This window comes from Lepidochelys kempii, chromosome 24 (genome assembly GCF_965140285.1).
Source record: "Lepidochelys kempii isolate rLepKem1 chromosome 24, rLepKem1.hap1, whole genome shotgun sequence".
NCBI classification, from domain to species: Eukaryota; Metazoa; Chordata; order Testudines; family Cheloniidae; genus Lepidochelys; species Lepidochelys kempii.
In genome coordinates, this window is record NC_136403.1 from 13,205,633 (window position 1) to 13,222,120 (window position 16,488).

At 52.6% G+C, this 16,488-nt stretch overlaps 1 protein-coding gene across 1 annotated transcript in view; it reads left to right on the plus strand.

Moving 5' to 3' along the window:
• LOC140902925 (IgGFc-binding protein-like) overlaps window positions 1-16,488 on the plus strand; it is a 60,401-nt gene that overhangs the window by 11,336 nt on the left and 32,577 nt on the right. The window contains exons 4-5 of the mRNA XM_073323508.2: window positions 2,219-2,340; window positions 3,185-3,315. Of these exons, the coding sequence (XP_073179609.2) occupies window positions 2,219-2,340; window positions 3,185-3,315 (253 nt within the window). The remainder of the gene's footprint in view (window positions 1-2,218; window positions 2,341-3,184; window positions 3,316-16,488) is intronic.

The following is a 16,488-nucleotide window of genomic DNA, read 5'->3' on the forward strand; positions in this document are numbered from 1 at the left end:
ATCCTACATCACAGCTATCGTCTTTGCTGTTTAGAGAAGCAAACTTGCCTCCTTTAGGAGCCTGTCAAATTCAACCCTGAACTGGCCAAAGGGGATGCTACTGAGCTGTGCGTGGAAGAAATGACACTTGTTAGAAGAAAAAGAGCAGGTTGACCTAGAGGCAGATTGAGTAGATGGGATTCTTTATTGCGATACTTATTCCCTTCGAGCCAATTGTCAAGTAAGCACTGGAATAGTTACAGCACTCTTTTTATTTAAGTTAGTATGTAAACGCCTACATCCGTTGCAACACCCCAAAACCCCTTATGAAGTAATAGAAACACCCATACTGTTAGTATACCCACCCCTATCTATTGGTCACAGTATTACATATGTCATACAGGCATTTCTACCTTGAAAATACAGTTCTTTGCAACGATTTGTTGCTACAAATTTCCCTAATCAGCAGTTCTCAGGGGAGGGAGGAAGGGGCCATAAGCCAGGGCTTGTTTATGTAGTTGGGAAAGGAAGGGAGCAGAGATAACCTTTCTTTTACCTTCTTTCACACCAAGGGCATTCATTCGACAACTACATTTCTCATGCAGCTGCATCCTTATAAATTCTTACAAGCAACAGGGAAGGGAAAAATATGGCAACTATTCGTTAAGCAAAGAACTGCTGCCTGCTTATGCCTTTTCCCCTAATGTCATTTCAGCACATTAGCAGCTTCCCAGGTCTTTTACTGAACCTTGTCATACCCCAACAATACTATTGTCTTGTCCTAGAATCTCCACAGGCCTTCCAGCCCTGTATTATAAAGCTAGGAGCAAGAAGGGTTTGTTTCTTAATCTCCAGAACTTCCTCTAACTCTGACTGAATGGATCTTATTACTGATGTGTAACTGACAGTTGGTCCCTGTGCAACCCTGTCTGTTTCGAATAACCCCCTTCACTTCCCATCCCATGAGCAAGTTCAGTATATTTCGTTTCTGTAGTTGCTCTTAATCCTAAATCACTCTGTGAACTATACACAGTCACTCTGCACAACAGGAGTGGAAGTGGCAGCTGTTTAACACATACAACACCACCATATGATAAGCTCGGTTAGGAAGAATACTGCATCCATCAGGAACTATAGCACGAATGTAGAGACAGAATGGAATTACCCACATTGGAACATGACCAGCCATAGACGTTAACAGATCTACTGTTGGGAAGAGTGCCAAGAGATCTTTAATGACCATTTTAGGACTCATCCAAAAGGCAACACCTCAAGCAAATATGCTGTGACTGTAATTAATTACTGACTCAGAGGGAAGAGTGCCATCCTCTGAATTATTAGCAATTCCTGTGTCACCCTGGGTTTATCTTTAGGAGTTTCTCATGCAAGTACTGCTAAGGACTAGATGACCTCTTTAGGTCCCTTCAGCCCCACTTTTCTATGAGTCTAAGACCTGAGCCTCATTAAAGTGACTTAATGTGGTTAGAGTCCAAGCTGATATAGCTGAAGACCATAAAATTATTGCCTATATGGTCCTCTCTGGAACGCTAACTCTGCTCTCTACAGTGCACCTAGAAAAATGTCAAACCATTTAGAACAGTAGATGTAAGTTTGATCACTTTTACAAGGACGTCTGTTGATTTGCCTTTTTCTTGAATGTGCAAGGAACTTGAGCTAAATATGTCAAACTTTCTCTGGAGCCCTCATCCTTTTGCTTGCAGCTCCTACAGTGAGAGCCACTTCTAAAACTCTTCAGGTGAGGTAGCGGACATTAAGCTTTGACATGGTGTTCTTTGAGAGAGGCTTGTGAAGTCTAGATGCCACTTGGTAGGTGGGCTCTCACACATTCTGTTCCACAGCAAGGTGGCAGCTGCTGCTGGAACTTAGATGGCAGGAAAGCTCTTGGGTCTCCATCCTGTCTTTCTGTTAGGTTGAACCAGATGGCACATACGTGAAACTACTCAGTGACAAGCTGTCTTATGGGACCATGGTGTTCATCCAACCCCTCATTGTGGGGGATTCTGCTCACTTGACCTCATTGCCCTGGAAGGAGCGCAGGGGATGGGGTGGGGGGAGAAACTGCAGGTGGAATGGGTGGGGAGAGGCCCCCACTTGCTCTGGCCCAGAGCCCCACAAAACTGTAATCCGCCTCTGCTCGTAGGTCAGGTTTTCTAAACCTCTGGTTATTTTTGTTGCTCTCCCCTGAACTCTCTCCAATGAGTCCCCATCTTTCCTATAGTGCTGCACCCAGAATTGGACCCAGGACTCCAGCCAAGGCCTCCCCAACGATCTCCTGCCTCTTACCTATGACCTGAAGAAGAGCTCTGTGGTGATGGAAAGCTTCTTCCCCCAAGAGAAGTTGTAGGATAAAAGAGATCTTGTCTGTCTAGTATGACACTCCTGTTTCTACAGCTCTCACAGATACACCGCCCCAGCATGGAACCAGGACCTTGGGGGTAACCCCTTTAGTTTGCTGCCACATAGCTCCACAGGGGCAGCCTGTGGCCTACATGACTCTGAGATGGGACCTACAGGTGCCAGTTCACCCTATCTCTCTACATGGCTTCCTGCAGCGAATCCAGTGCAGCTAGACCCTGGAGCCATGCTGTGGTCATCTTTGCTTCCCCTCTCTGAGTCTTCTCCATCTTCCAGGTGAGAGGCCGTATATATCTGCCAGCTCAGCTCTTTCCGCAGGCGCCAGACACCTTTCCCCTTCTTTCTCCAGCTCAGGGCCTCTGGTCTGCTTCTCTGATGAGCAGTGCGTGTGTGGGGGAAATTTCCTGCCTCTTGGTTGTTACACATTTGGTGGGAATGTCCTGGCCACTGGCTTTCCACTGTCTCTTCCAGACCCTCCATTCCAAGGAGTAACGGTCTCAAGTTGCAGTGGGGGAGGTTTAGGTTGGATATATGGAAAAACTTTTTCACTAGGAGGGTGGTGAAACACTGGAATGCGTTACCTAGGGAGGTGGTGGAATCTCCTTCCTTAGATATTTTTAAGGTCAGGCTTGACAAAGCCCTGGCTGGGATGATTTAGTTGGGGATTGGTCCTGCTTTGAGCAGGGGGTTGGACTAGATGACCTCCTGAGGTCCCTTCCAACCCTGATATTCTATGTTTCTATGATTCATTCACAGGCGCTGGCTGTGTCCCATTTGTTGACTTTGGTTTCATGAGGCCAACACCTCGGCCCTCTCCCTTCCCATTCAGTAAACAGCAGTACGAAGCACCGAGGGAAAGTGAGACACTCAGCAGCATGATAAAAACTTTACCCAAATTCCCATTTTCGTCAGATCTCTTCCTCCGTCAAGACTGCATTGAGCAGGGTCACTTGAACCAGGGTGAGCTCCAACCCTCTAGCTTGGCACTTATGAGTTCAGGTGCAACCATGGCTGTTATCCATAGATCTTAAAGCATCTTTCCCATCCCCTTTGCTGCTGTGGTACCTGGCACATTCAAGATCCTTACAGTCCTGTTTCAAGGCCAGGATAGCACCCAGATGCTGTGAATCCATGACACTGTGCTGGTGGATTACCAGGGATATTTTACTGGTGTGAATGGAGGTTGGTCTGGGAAGGTGCGTGGCACTCACATCTTTGGGCACACATAACTTTCCCCAAAGATACAAGTAGGGCCATGGCATAATCACATCAGGGTTCATAGATTCCAAGGCCAGAAGGGACCACTGTGATCATAGAATCCCAGGGTTGGAAGGGACCTCAGGAGGTCATCTAGTCCAATCCCCTGCTCAAAGCAGGGCCAATCCCCAATTTTTGCCCCAGATCCCTAAATGGCCCCCTCAAGGATTGAACTCACAACCCTGGGTTTAGCAGGCCAATGCTCAAACCACTGAGCTATCCCTGCCCCCCATCTAGTAGATCATCTAGTCTGATCTACATAGCATAGGCCAGAGAACTGCCCCAAATAATTCCTAGCGTAGATCCTGGAATTGAAATGCCAGTGGTGATTCTGGGGCATCTGGCCTACCCTTTGTTCCCTGGTTTATGGAACCCTTCACTGGACACCTGGAGAGCAGCAAGGAGAGGTTTAGCTGTTGTCTGGGCAGCTTCAGGATGGCTGTAGAATGTGGGTTTGGTAGACTGAAACGGGTGCTTGGTGATGCTTTCTGGGGCACAGCCAGGCAGCTGTTCTTGGTATTGCTGCATGGTGTGTATCACCTCATAGCTGTGAAGCAAAGTGGGGAATCATGGAAAGGTTGGTCTTGAAGGGACCGTGAGAGAACATCTAGTCCAGCCCTCTGCGCTGAGGCAAGACCAAGTAAACCTAGCCCTTCCCTGACAGGTGTTTGTCCAACTGTCCTTAAAAACCTTCAATGACCGAGCTTCCACAGCCTCCTTTGGAAGCCTATCCCAGAGCTCAACTACCTTTAGAGTTCGAAAGGTTTTCCTAATATCTAACCTAAATCTCCCTTACTGCAGATTAAGCCCATTCCTGCTTGTCCTGCCTTCAGTGGACATGGAGAACACTTGATGCTCTTTATAATGGCCCATAACATATTCGGAGACTGTCATCAGACCCCCCTCAGCCGTCCCTTCTCTAGACCCTACAGGCCCAGTTCTTTCTACTGTTCCTTGTAGGTCAGGTTTTCTAAACCTCTGATCATTTTTGTTGCTCTCCTTAGGACTCTCTCCAATATGTCCTCCCTAAAGTGCCTCACCCAGAACTGGACCCAGGACTCCAGCCGCAGCCTCCCTAGTGTGAGCAAAGCGAGACAACGGCCTCCCATGCTTGGCCTATGACATGAAGAAGAGCTCTGTGGAGCTGGAAAGCTTGTCTCTTTCGCCAGCAGAAGTTTGTCCAATAGAAGATATTACCTTGCCCACCTTGTCTCTCCAATTCTACATTCCTGTCATGCTCCCGGACGGGTGGATGGGCAAAGTGGAAAGGCAGTCTACTGATTTAGAACAGCCAGATGCGAGGGCAGGAATCAAAGCCCATGGAGGAGTGGCAGGGCTGACGGTGGCCTTGAAAGATCACTTTACCTATGTGCCATAAATATCACTTGACCCACAGAGCACAGCACTGCTGTGTGCTGCTTTGTGTAGTGTACTTCATTGTGGGGTGCGCGTGATTTCGTCCAGAGAAGAGAAAGCTGAGGGGGGACGTGATAACAATCTTCCAGTGTGTCAATGGCTGTTATACAGAGAGTGGGGATCAATTGTTCTCCATAGAATCATAGAATATCAGGGTTGGAAGGGACCCCAGAAGGTCATCTAGTCCAACGCCCTGCTCAAAGCAGGACCAATTCCCAGTTAAATCAACCATGTCCATCAAGAGTAGGACAAGAAGGAATTGGCATAGCAAGTTAGATATTGGGAAAATCTTTCTAACTCTAAGGCATGGGTAATGGGTAATGGAGACTGGGGGAGGCTAAGGCTCCTCAAACCTCCACTAATACTCCTGGCTACAGCCTCCGGGCCGGGCTGCTGTGGGGCTCAGAGCTCCTTTGGGTGGCCCAGACTTAGGGCTTGGCCCTCCGGACTGCTCCAGGCACCAGAAGGCCGGCTGGGGTTCAGGGCTGCTCCGGGCACTGGCAGGGGTTTGGGGCTGCACCAGTGAGCAGCTGGCAAGAGCAGAGTGGGGGCGGGGGCTTGGGTGGAAGGGGAGGGGTAAGGGGCTAGCTTCCACAAACCGGGGGTGCATGGGTCGTCCATGCTTTCAGGCTAGGTCAACACTGGGACAGGTGACCTAGGGAGGTTGTGGGATGCCCGTCCCTGGAGGTTTTAAGAACAGGTTAGACAAGCACCTGTCAGGGTGGTTCTGGTTTACTTTGTCTTGTTTTGGCGCTGGGGACTGGACTAGGTGACCTCTCGAGGCCCTTCCAGCTTGACATTTCAGTGATCCTATAAATGTCTGCTGTGAATGTGATAGTTGGCATGGTGGGGGAGGAAGGGCGGGGGACATGGGAGATTTGGTTTGGGACACGTCTGACACCCAATAAAACAAACAGTAATTTTCAAAAGCAAACTTTACTGAGTGCAAAAAAAAATAGACTGCTTAAGAACAGCAAACACTGAGGGTATGACCAGCTGGAAAACCTCACATGCAGCCTTATTAAAAGGTAGACCCACTGACCGTGATACTTGGGGTCAGGAAGGAATGTTCCCCCAGGTCAGATTGGCAGAGACCTCAGGGTTTTTTCGCCTTCCCCTGCAGCATTGGGCATGGGTCACTTGCTGATTTAAATGAGTGTAAATGGTAGATTCGCTGGAACTTGAAATCTTTAAATCATGATTTGAGGACGTCAGTAACTCAGCCAGAGGCTAGAGGTCTCTTACAGGTGTGGGTGGGCAAGGTTCTGTGGCCGGCGATGCAGAGGAGGTCAGACTAGATGATCACGATGGTCTCTTCTGTATAAGTAGGGGCACAGCGAGCAGATCGAGGGACGTGATCGTTCCCCTCTATTCGACATTGGTGAGGCCTCATCTGGAGTACTGTGTCCAGTTTTGGGCCCCACACTTCAAGAAGGATGTGGATAAATTGGAGAGAGTCCAGCGAAGGGCAACAAAAATGATTAGGGGTCTGGAACACATGACTTATGAGGAGAGGCTGAGGGAGCTGGGATTGTTTAGCCTGCAGAAGAGAAGAATGAGGGGGGATTTGATAGCTGCTTTCAACTACCTGGAAGGGGGTTCCAAAGAGGATGGCTCTAGACTGTTCTCAATGGTAGCAGATGACAGAACGAGGAGTAATGGTCTCAAGTTGCAGTGGGGGAGGTTTCGATTGGATATTAGGAAAAACTTTTTCACTAAGAGGGTGGTGAAACACTGGAATGCGTTACCTAGGGAGGTGGTAGAATCTCCTTCCTTAGAGGTTTTTAAGGTCAGGCTTGACAAAGCCCTGGCTGGGATGATTTAACTGGGAATTGGTCCTGCTTTGAGCAGGGGGTTGGACTAGATGACCTTCTGGGGTCCCTTCCAACCCTGATATTCTATGATTCTATGATTCTATGATTCTTCTAGCCGTAAAGTCTATGAGTCTATTACACACATCAGACTGAAACGCACTGGGAGCTCATTGCCCGACCCGGAATGATGCACAGCATGCGTTGTGGTAGTTCTCTACCCACCTCTCTTCCAGCTACGTGGAATGGGAGGCCAGCCATACAGGCGCCATGTGTGTGTGGCACCAATGGCTCTGTGTACATCGCATCATCCATGGAGCACGGAGCATTGGGGGCGGTTTGCTCCATGGTGTTCTGCAGCGATTGTGTGTGCTGCTGGAGAAGAGTCATGGGGGACTTTCTGTAGCTCTCCAACCCCTGCCTCTCTCTGCTTTTCTTGGGGCACACACTTCTTTCACTCCTGGTCGTTCCACCTACTCTGCAGCGTCCAGGTCCTCCCGTCCTTGCCGTCCCAATCAGCAGCCTCTGAGGTCTGGGGAAGCGTAGCTAGGCCGGCACAAACCCCTTGTGTAGACTCCCAGAGATGGAATTTTTCTGGGGGGGTAGGAACGCCGTGACACCAATCGCCATTCGCAGTGTTGACAGAAGTGCTCTTCGGTCCATGTAGCTGGGTCCACACTGGGGTTTTTACTGGCACAGCTGTGCTGCAAGGGTTTTCTCACTCCTGACCAGTCTAGCTAGGCCTGTATATGGTTTGAGCGAGACTAGGCCATCCTCATGTGTCCTTGTCCCCCAGTCCCAGCTTTCACATTCGCCAGCCCTGTGGACCAGGAATTCCCTCTAATACTTTATTTGCCAGCTTCATGTTGAAACTGCAACTTAACACGAGGAGAGAGCTTAGCAAACAGATGGGCCTTTCTCAGAATCCCAGCTCGGGGGACAGGGTAAATGTGGGCAGCAGCCGTGGGGAAAGGATTTGCAAGAATCGTAGAATATCAGGGTTGGAAGGGACCTCAGGAGGTCATCTAGTCCAACCGCCTGCTCAAAGCAGGACCAATCCCCAACTAAATCATCCCAGCCAGGGCTTTGTCAAGCCTGACCTTAAAAACTTCTAAGGAAGGAGATTCCACCACCTCCCTAGGTAACCCATTCGTGTGGGGCCCAAAACTGCTGCCGAGCCATTCGGTCCCTAGTCTGTAGCGGTGCATGGGATTCTTCTATCCTAAGTGCAGGACTCTGCACTTGTCCTTGTTGAACCTCCTCAGATTTCTTTTGGCCCTATCCTCTAATTTGTCTAGGGCCCTCTGTATCCTATCCCTACCCTCCCGCGTATCTACCTCTCCTCCCAGTTTAGTGTCATCTGCAAACTTGCTGAGGGTGCAATCCATGCCATCCTCCAGATCATTAATGAAGATATTGAACAAAACCGGCCGCGGGACCGACCCTTGGGGCACCCCCCCTTGATACTGGCTGCCAGCTAGACATGGAGCCATTGATCACTACCCGTTGAGCCCAACAATCTATCCAGCTTTCTATCCACCTTATAGTCCATTCATCCAGCCCATACTTCTTGAACTTACTGGCAAGAATACTGTGGGAGACTGTGTCAAAAGCTTTGCTAAAGTCAAGGAATAACATGCCCACTGCTTTCCCCTCATCCACAGAGCCAGTTATCTCGTCATAGAAGGCAATTAGATTAGTCCGGCATGACTTGCTGTTCTTGATCACTTTCCTCTCCTCTAAGTGCTTCAGAATTGATTCCCTGAGGACCTGCTCCATGATTTTTCCAGGTACTGAGGTGAGGGAGATGTCTGATTTAATTCAGTGGGGCTTTTCCGTATCTGTGATTTTGAGGCATAAGGAAGACCTTGGTTTTAACTTGCGTGTGAGAATAACCTCTTGTAGCAGAAGGTTCCCAAGCAGCATACTGGGGAATGGTGTTGTAATCCTGGCTCTGGGAGAGGAGTGAGGGTCTAGTGCAAGGGTGGCCAACCTGAGCCTGAGAAGGAGCTAGAATTTACTAATGTACATTGCCAAAGAGCCACAGTAACACGTCAGCAGCTCCCCCACCCTGCTCCCAGTGCCTCCCACCCACGCCGATCAGCACCTCCCTGTCCCTCTCTACGCCTCCCGATCAGCTGTTTCGTGGGGTGGGGGAGGCTCTGGGAGGGAGTAGGGAGGAGCAAGGGCATGGCAGGCTCAGGGGAGGGCACGGGAAGGGGTGGAATCATAGAATCATAGAATATCAGGGTTGGAAGGGACCTCAGGAGGTCATCTAGTCCAACCCCCTGCTCAAAGCAGGACCAATCCCCAATTAAATCATCCCAGCCAGGGCTTTGTCAAGCCTGACCTTAAAAACCTCAAAGGAAGGAGATTCCACCACCTCCCTAGGTAACCCATTCCAGTGTTTCACCACCCTCCTAGTGAAAAAGTTTTTCCGAATATCCAACCTAAATCTATAGAATCATAGAATATCAGGAGTAGGAGCGGGGGCAGGGCCTGTGGCAGAGCCAGGGGTTGAGCCGTGAGCACCCCCCCCCGGCACATTGGGAAGTTGGTGCCTGTAGCTCCAGCCCCGGAGTCGGTGCCTAGACAAGGAGCCGCATGTTAACTTCCAAAGAGCCGCATGTGGCTCCGGAGCCCCAGGTTGGCCACCCCGATCTAGTGGTTAGATTGGGGCTGGGAACCTGGACTCTTGGGTTCTGTCCCAGCTGTGAGAGGGGGGTGGGGTCTAGTGGTTAGATCGGGGGGCTGGGAGCCAGAGCTCCTGGGTTCTATCCCAGCTCTGGGAGGGGAGTGGGGCTGGTGGTTAGAGCAGGGGGGCTGAGACCCAGGACTCCTGGGTTCTATTCTGAGGTCTGCTTCTCAACCTGTGGCTGCATTACTCCTGTGATGTGTGAACCAGCTGCAGCCCTGGCTCTGTGCCCTGGGATGTTGTACACTGTAACATGAGTAGGTAAAGTGCTGGGGGATTATCAGATTAGGGACAAAGCTGAGTCGTTCCAGGTCATCAGATAAATGCCTGAAATCTGGCAGCCACACCCCAACCATAGGGATGGAATAAAGCAGTGGGGCCAGATCCCAGCTGGGGTCAACTGGCTGCAGCTCCACTGAAATTAACGAACCCTTTCTGATTTACACCAGCTGGGGATTTGGCCTTGTCGATGGCAAGGTGACTGGTCCCTGAATAAACATTTGTATTGAGAACAAGGAGAAGTCGGACTTGTGGGTTTTGTTCCCATTTCTAGGAGGGGTATAGTGGGGGTGGGGAGTGGGAGTCTAGTGTGTTTCGTGAGGGGGCTTGGGAGCCTGGGTTCTAGCCCCAACTCTGGGCAGGGAGGGGTGCTCTCTGTTTAGAATTTTCACTAGAGGCAGAGCTAACATCAGTGAGTGTTTTGCGAGTGTTTTGCACATGGAAGTATCATGCCTCTGAAGGTGCCATGAGGGGAAAAGTATCTGCAAACATTTGACTAACACCCTGGGCTAACAGGGCCTTAGTGTGTGCACAGGCCTGTGGGCTGATCACACACATGGAGCAGGAGGCCACACAGAGCCCTGGGGCTGAGTTCCGGAGCACGAGCATGACAACTCTCAGCATGGCTCTTCTGTACCCCGGTGAATACAGCCCCTGAGGCGTTACACTGCAGGAAACAGGAATCACTGGCACCAATTCTCCCTCACTCAACCTGGTGTAACTCAGGAGTACTGCCACCGACGCCAATGGGGCTCATTCCCCCCTCACCCTGGTGCAAATCAGGAATAACTCCCCTGGGATCAAAGGGGCTCATTCGGATAAATGTAAAGTAATGCACACTGGAAAAAATAACCCCAACTATACATACAATATGTTGGGGGCTAATTTAGCTACAACTAATCAGGAGAAAGATCTTGGAGTCATCGTGGATCGTTCTCTAAAGATGTCCACGCAGTGTGCAGTGGCAGCCAAAAAAGCAAACGGGATGTTAGGAATCATTAAAAAGGGAGTAGAGAATAAGACGGAGAATGTCTTATTGTCCTTATATAAATCCATGGTATGCCCACATCTTGAATACTGTGTACAGATGTGGTCTCCTCATCTCAGAAAAGATATACTGGCATTAGAAAAGGTTCAGAAAAGGGCAATTAAAATGATTAGGGGTTTGGAACGGGTCCCATATGAGGAGAGATTAAAGAGGGTAGGACTTTTCAGCTTGGAAGAGAGGAGACTAAGGGGGGATAGGATAGAGGTCTATAAAATCATGAGTGGTGTGGAGAAAGTGAATAAGGAAAAATTATTTACTTGTTCCCATAATATAAGAACTAGGGGCCACCAAATGAAATTAATGGGCAGCAGGTTTCAAACAAATAAAAGGAAGTTCTTCTTCACACAGCGCACAGTCAACCTGTGGAACTCCTTGCCTGAGGAGGTTGTGAAGGCTAGGACTATAACAGGGTTTAAAAGTGAACTGGATAAATTCATGGAGGTTAAGTCCATTAATGGCTATTAGCCAGGATGGGTAAGGAATGGTGTCCCTAGCCTCTGTTTGTGAGAGGGTGGAGATGGATGGCAGGAGAGAGATCACTCGATCATTACCTGTTAGGTTCACTCCCTCTGGGGCACTTGCCATTGGCCACTGTCAGTAGACGGGATACTGGGCTGGATGGACCTTTGGTCTGACCCTGTATGGCCGTTCTTATGTTCTTATTCCCCTCTCACTCATCCTAGTGTAACTCAGGAGTAATTCCACTGGGATCAATGGGACCAATTCCCCTCTCACTCACCCTGGTGTAAATCAGGAGTAACCCCAATGGTGTCATAGGGGCTCATTGATTTTGGGATTAACTCTCTGGTAATCCCATTCAGTTAGCTAGTTCATCTCTGGACAGAAATCGAGGTCATGGAGATTAGCATCTGGTGCTACTGGTACTGGGGTGAAAGGGATGAGGCCAGATTGACACCAGCATAACAGACATCAGAATCTGAATTAAAATCCGTGGAGTTCCTCTGGGTTTCCTCCAGGCAAAGCAGGACCCCATCACAGTCAGTGAGCTACACCAGATTTACCCTGTGTAATTGAGAGCAGAATCCGGTGCTGGCTCCATTGCTATCAGTGGGTGAGGGGTGACTCCGGAGTCACGCCAGGGAGCTGAGCCCAGGGCCTATCCGTCCTGTTGGCACACAGCAGCACTAACTGCACTGGGACAGCGATGCCTGGATGGGGTGCAGGCAGGCATCGGAAGTCGATAAACGGTAACTGGGCACTTGCTGCCCTCGCTTTGTGCCTGTGTGTATCTAGCTGGGGGAGAGAAGAGTTACTGGCCTTTATAGGAGGGTAAATAGAGAGTGGAGCAAGATGTAACACCGGCTCAGGAGTAACCCATGGGGGGTCACTGGGGCTCATTCCCCTCTTGCTCATTCTGGTGTAAATCAAGAGTAACTCATGGTGGTCAATGGGGCTGATTTGTCTGTTGTCACTCCTGATTTACACTGGGGGGGGAGCAAGAGGGGATTGGCCTCAGTGATGCCTGTGGAGTCACTCCGGATTTACCCCTGGGTGAGCGAGAGGGGAATCGGCCCCAGTGACCCCTGTAAATCTGGAGTGACTTCACTGGGCATGATTCCAGATTCACCCTGTGTGAGAGAATCTAGCTCCATAGCATCTCCATTACTCACTAAACATACTGAAACAGTTAAGAATAACTCTCAAACCTCCCCTAGCACTGACCGTGTCTGACCTCCTCTGCCCTTGTGGGCTTTGGGCCCATTCCCCAGTGCCTCTGGAGTCACGGAAGTGGGGCCGGTTCACACCTGCAGGGGATCCGGCCTTGAGGCCATGGGAGCCTGGGGCACGCTAGCTGGGCGAGGGGGAACTCCCTGTGACTGGGCTGTGAGCTGCATGGGAACGGGGGCTCTCCTCCTTCTCAAACACCACACCAGGCAGGGGTTAGCGCTGAGCATACAGCTGCTGGGCCTTGCCCACCTGCGCCTGCAGCCGCCTGCAGACAGGCAGGGGGGAGGTTGTGTAAGGGCAGAGAGCAGGGTGGGGGCTCAGCAGGAGGTGCCATGCTGCAGGGTGGGGGCAGGGGGCTCAGTTGGGGGCAGTGTGCTGAAGGGAGCAGGGTGGGGGGCTCAGTATGGGGGGGTGGTGTTGAAGGGAGCAGGGTGGAGGACTTGGTAGGGGGCACCCTGCTGCAGGCAGTGGGGTGGAAGCTCCACAGGGGGCGCTGTGCTGTGGGGAGCAGGGCAAGGGGCTCAGTAGGGGGGGGCTGTGCTGCAGGGTGGGGGCAGGGGGCTCAGTAGGGGGCGCTGTGCTGTGGGGAGCAGGGCAAGGGGCTCAGTAGGGGGGGCTGTGCTGCAGGGTGGGGGCAGGGGGCTCAGTAGGGGGCGCTGTGCTGTGGGGAGCAGGGCAAGGGGCTCAGTAGGGGGGGCTGTGCTGCAGGCTGGGGGCAGGGGGCTCAGTAGGGGGCGCTGTGCTGTGGGGAGCAGGGCAAGGGGCTCAGTAGGGCTCTGTGCTGCAGGCCAGGTGGCAGGAGGGGCTCAGCAGGGGGCGCCATGCTGCAGGCAGCGGGCTGGCGGCTCCACAGGGGGCTGTGCTGTGGGGGCTCCGTGGGGGTGCTCATTCCACCCCTCCTCTCATGGATGCTCACAGCCCTGGCTCCTCATGGCAGCTCCCCCAGGCTGGGGGCTGGGTATGGCCCCGGCGCGCTCGCTGCAGTCAGGCAGAGAAGTTCCCGAAACAGAGGTGGTTGTGGGATACAGTGTCCATGTGCGGGATCCCCTGAACTGTGATGGGCTACAGTCCGCCTGGCATTCACTCAACCGTGGCCAGTTTGGGGGGAACCGGCCATGCCAGGCAGTGATGGAGATGTGGAGCCTGCCGCACACACTGTGTGAAAGGGCAGTGTGCTGGGCTCCCAGCCCCACAGTGACACCAGGCAGGGATTCAGGCAGCGGGGAAGGTGGGCGGAGTGGGGAGCAGGCTGGGGGGAGGGGAATGGGGGGATCCTGGTGGGGGGGGGGAGGTAGGTAGCATGGGGAGCACAGGCCGGGGGAGGGATGAGGGGGATCCTGGCAGTGGGGGAGGTGGGCAATGTGGGAAGTGCATGCTGTTGGGGAGGGGGATTGGGGGATCGCGGAAGCAGGGGAGGTGGGTGGCGTGGGGAATGCAGGCTGGGGGGGAGGGGAATGAGGGGAACCTGCTGGGGGGAGGTGGGTGGCGTGGGGAGCGCAGGCCGGGGGAGGGATGAGGGGGATCCTGGCAGTGGGGGAGGTGGGCAATGTGGGAAGTGCATGCTGTTGGGGAGGGGGATTGGGGGATCGCGGAAGCAGGGGAGGTGGGTGGCGTGGGGAGCGCAGGCCGGGAGAGGGTTGAGGGGGATCCTGGCAGTGGGGGAGGTGGGCAGTGTGGGTAGTGCAGGCTGGGGGGAGGGGTTTTGGGGGATCGTAGAAGCAGGGGAGGTGAGTGGTGTGGGGAATGCAGGCTGGGGGGGAGGGGAATGGGGGGAACCTGCCGGGGAGGAGGTGGGTGGCGTGGGGAGCGCAGGCTGGTGGGGGGAGGGTAATGGGGGGATCCGAGCAGTGGGGGAGGTGGGCAGTGTGGGAAGTGCATGCTGTTGGGGAGGGGTTTTGGGGGATCATGGAAGCAAGGGAGGTGGGTGGTGCAGAGAGTGCAGGCTGTGGGGGGAGGGGAATGGGGGGATCCGGGCAGTGCAGGAAGTGCATGCTGTTGGGGAGGGGTTTTGGGGGATCGTGGAAGCAGGGGAGGTGGGTGGCGTGGGGAGTGCAGGCTGGGAGGGGTTGAGGGGGATCCGGGCAGTGCTGGAGGCGAGCGTCACGGGGCGTGCAGCCGGGGGCGAGAAGAGAAGGATCCTGGCAGAGGCGATGCCCGAGGAGCAGAGAAAGGGGGGAGAGAGGGCTCAGGGAGAGATCCTGACAGTGGAGCAGCCATGACAGTGCCTGCCCCGCCTCCACTGGTGTCAGCGCTGGGATGAGGAAGCTATTCCTGCAGTAGCCCTGACCTGACCGAGCCTGTGTGAAAACAGTCACAAATATTGACACGAATGCGGGAGTGCTGGGTCAAGGGGTGGGGCCACATTGGGGGTGGGGTAGGGAGAGGATGAGGATTCAGGAGGGCAGAGGGATTGTGGGGCTGGGAGCCAGGACTCCTAGGTTCTATCCCTGGATCTGGGAGGGGAATGGGGTCCAGTGGATTAGAGAAGAGGGGGCTGGGAGTCCGGACTCCCAGGTTCATCCCTGGCTTTGGGAAGTGAGGGGGGTCAAGTAGCTGGACAGGGCCCTGCAGCTGTGGTCCCTTTAATCATGGGTGAATGGAGAGGAAATAAATTGGTGAAACACTTTCTCCCAGGAGAGGCATCCGACTTGCATCCCCCATCTCTGCCATGTCCACCCACTCACAGATGCTTCAGTATGCTGTCTCTGGCGGTCTTAGGGTTAGTGTTTGGCACAAGAAAGTAAAGAAACCGGCTAGTGGCATTTGGGGGTGGCGGGGCATTTCTTTTTAACTCAAGGCATTGTGGGTTTCTATCCCATAATACTTTGAGGCTCCCTCCTCAACTGCAGCAACTGCATAAGAACCCTGCCCTTTTTGCAAGCCCTGCTGAGTCCTTGACCCCAGGGGCACCCTGTGGCGAGGAGTTCCACAGGCCTCTGTTGCATTGTCCCATCCCCTCATTCTTTGAATTATAGGGCAAGGGGACCTGACTTTGCCTTCTCTACCAGTCCGGAGATTGTAACTTCTGACACAGCCCCTCCTATCTGTCATCTCTCTACACCTCATTCTCTAGCTCCCTTTGCCCTGAGCCGACTCTGTGTAGAATTGTCCTCCTCCAGGAAGCTGTGATGGAACCCAGCCCATTTGCCTCACCCATGGGTGTCACCACCCTCCCGGGAGAATCCCTTGCCATATAAGCCCCTCAGGCTCCGCTGCTGAGCTAGCCAGGTGCTCCCAGCAGGTAAGTCCAAATTCTTTCCTTTCTCTCTTGCCCCAGCCACTCACTCTGTACAGGGGTGGTGTGGGGGAACCAGAGGGGACATTTTGGGGGCAGGAGATTTAATGCTGCTTGGATTCAAATTCAGTGGGCGTCAGATAGATAGATAGACAGATACAGGGTGTGTATGAGGATAGAGAGAGGTGGGAGAGAGAGAGAGAGAGAGTTTGCATATAGGGATAGATAGAAGGTGTATATGTAGATAGAAAGATGATGGGTTCACATGGGGCTGGATGGGTGGCTAGCTATCTAGATGGTGGGTGTGTATGGACATAGATAGATCAACAGATAGCCAGATGTGCATTGAGGCATAGTGAGAGAGACAAGGGGGAGCAGATACTCAGATAATGGAGGGTGACAGAGGAGAGCATGGGGTAGATGGAGAACGAATAGGAGAAGGGGGTTGCCCTGGAGCAGGACCACAGAGATAAACGACAGACAGGGATGCTTCTGTGGATGCTGTTTTGGGGTGGGGAGCATATTGCAGGGCCCATATAAAGAATCATCTCCCTCTAGACCCAGGGGAACAGATCAGACCAATGGGCCCATCTACCCTGGTATCCCGTCGCCAATAGCGACCAGTTCCAGCTGCATTAGAGTAGGTGCAAGACGCCACCTGATGGCCAATGAAGGAATGATGTGCCACAGGGGAAGTTGCTGA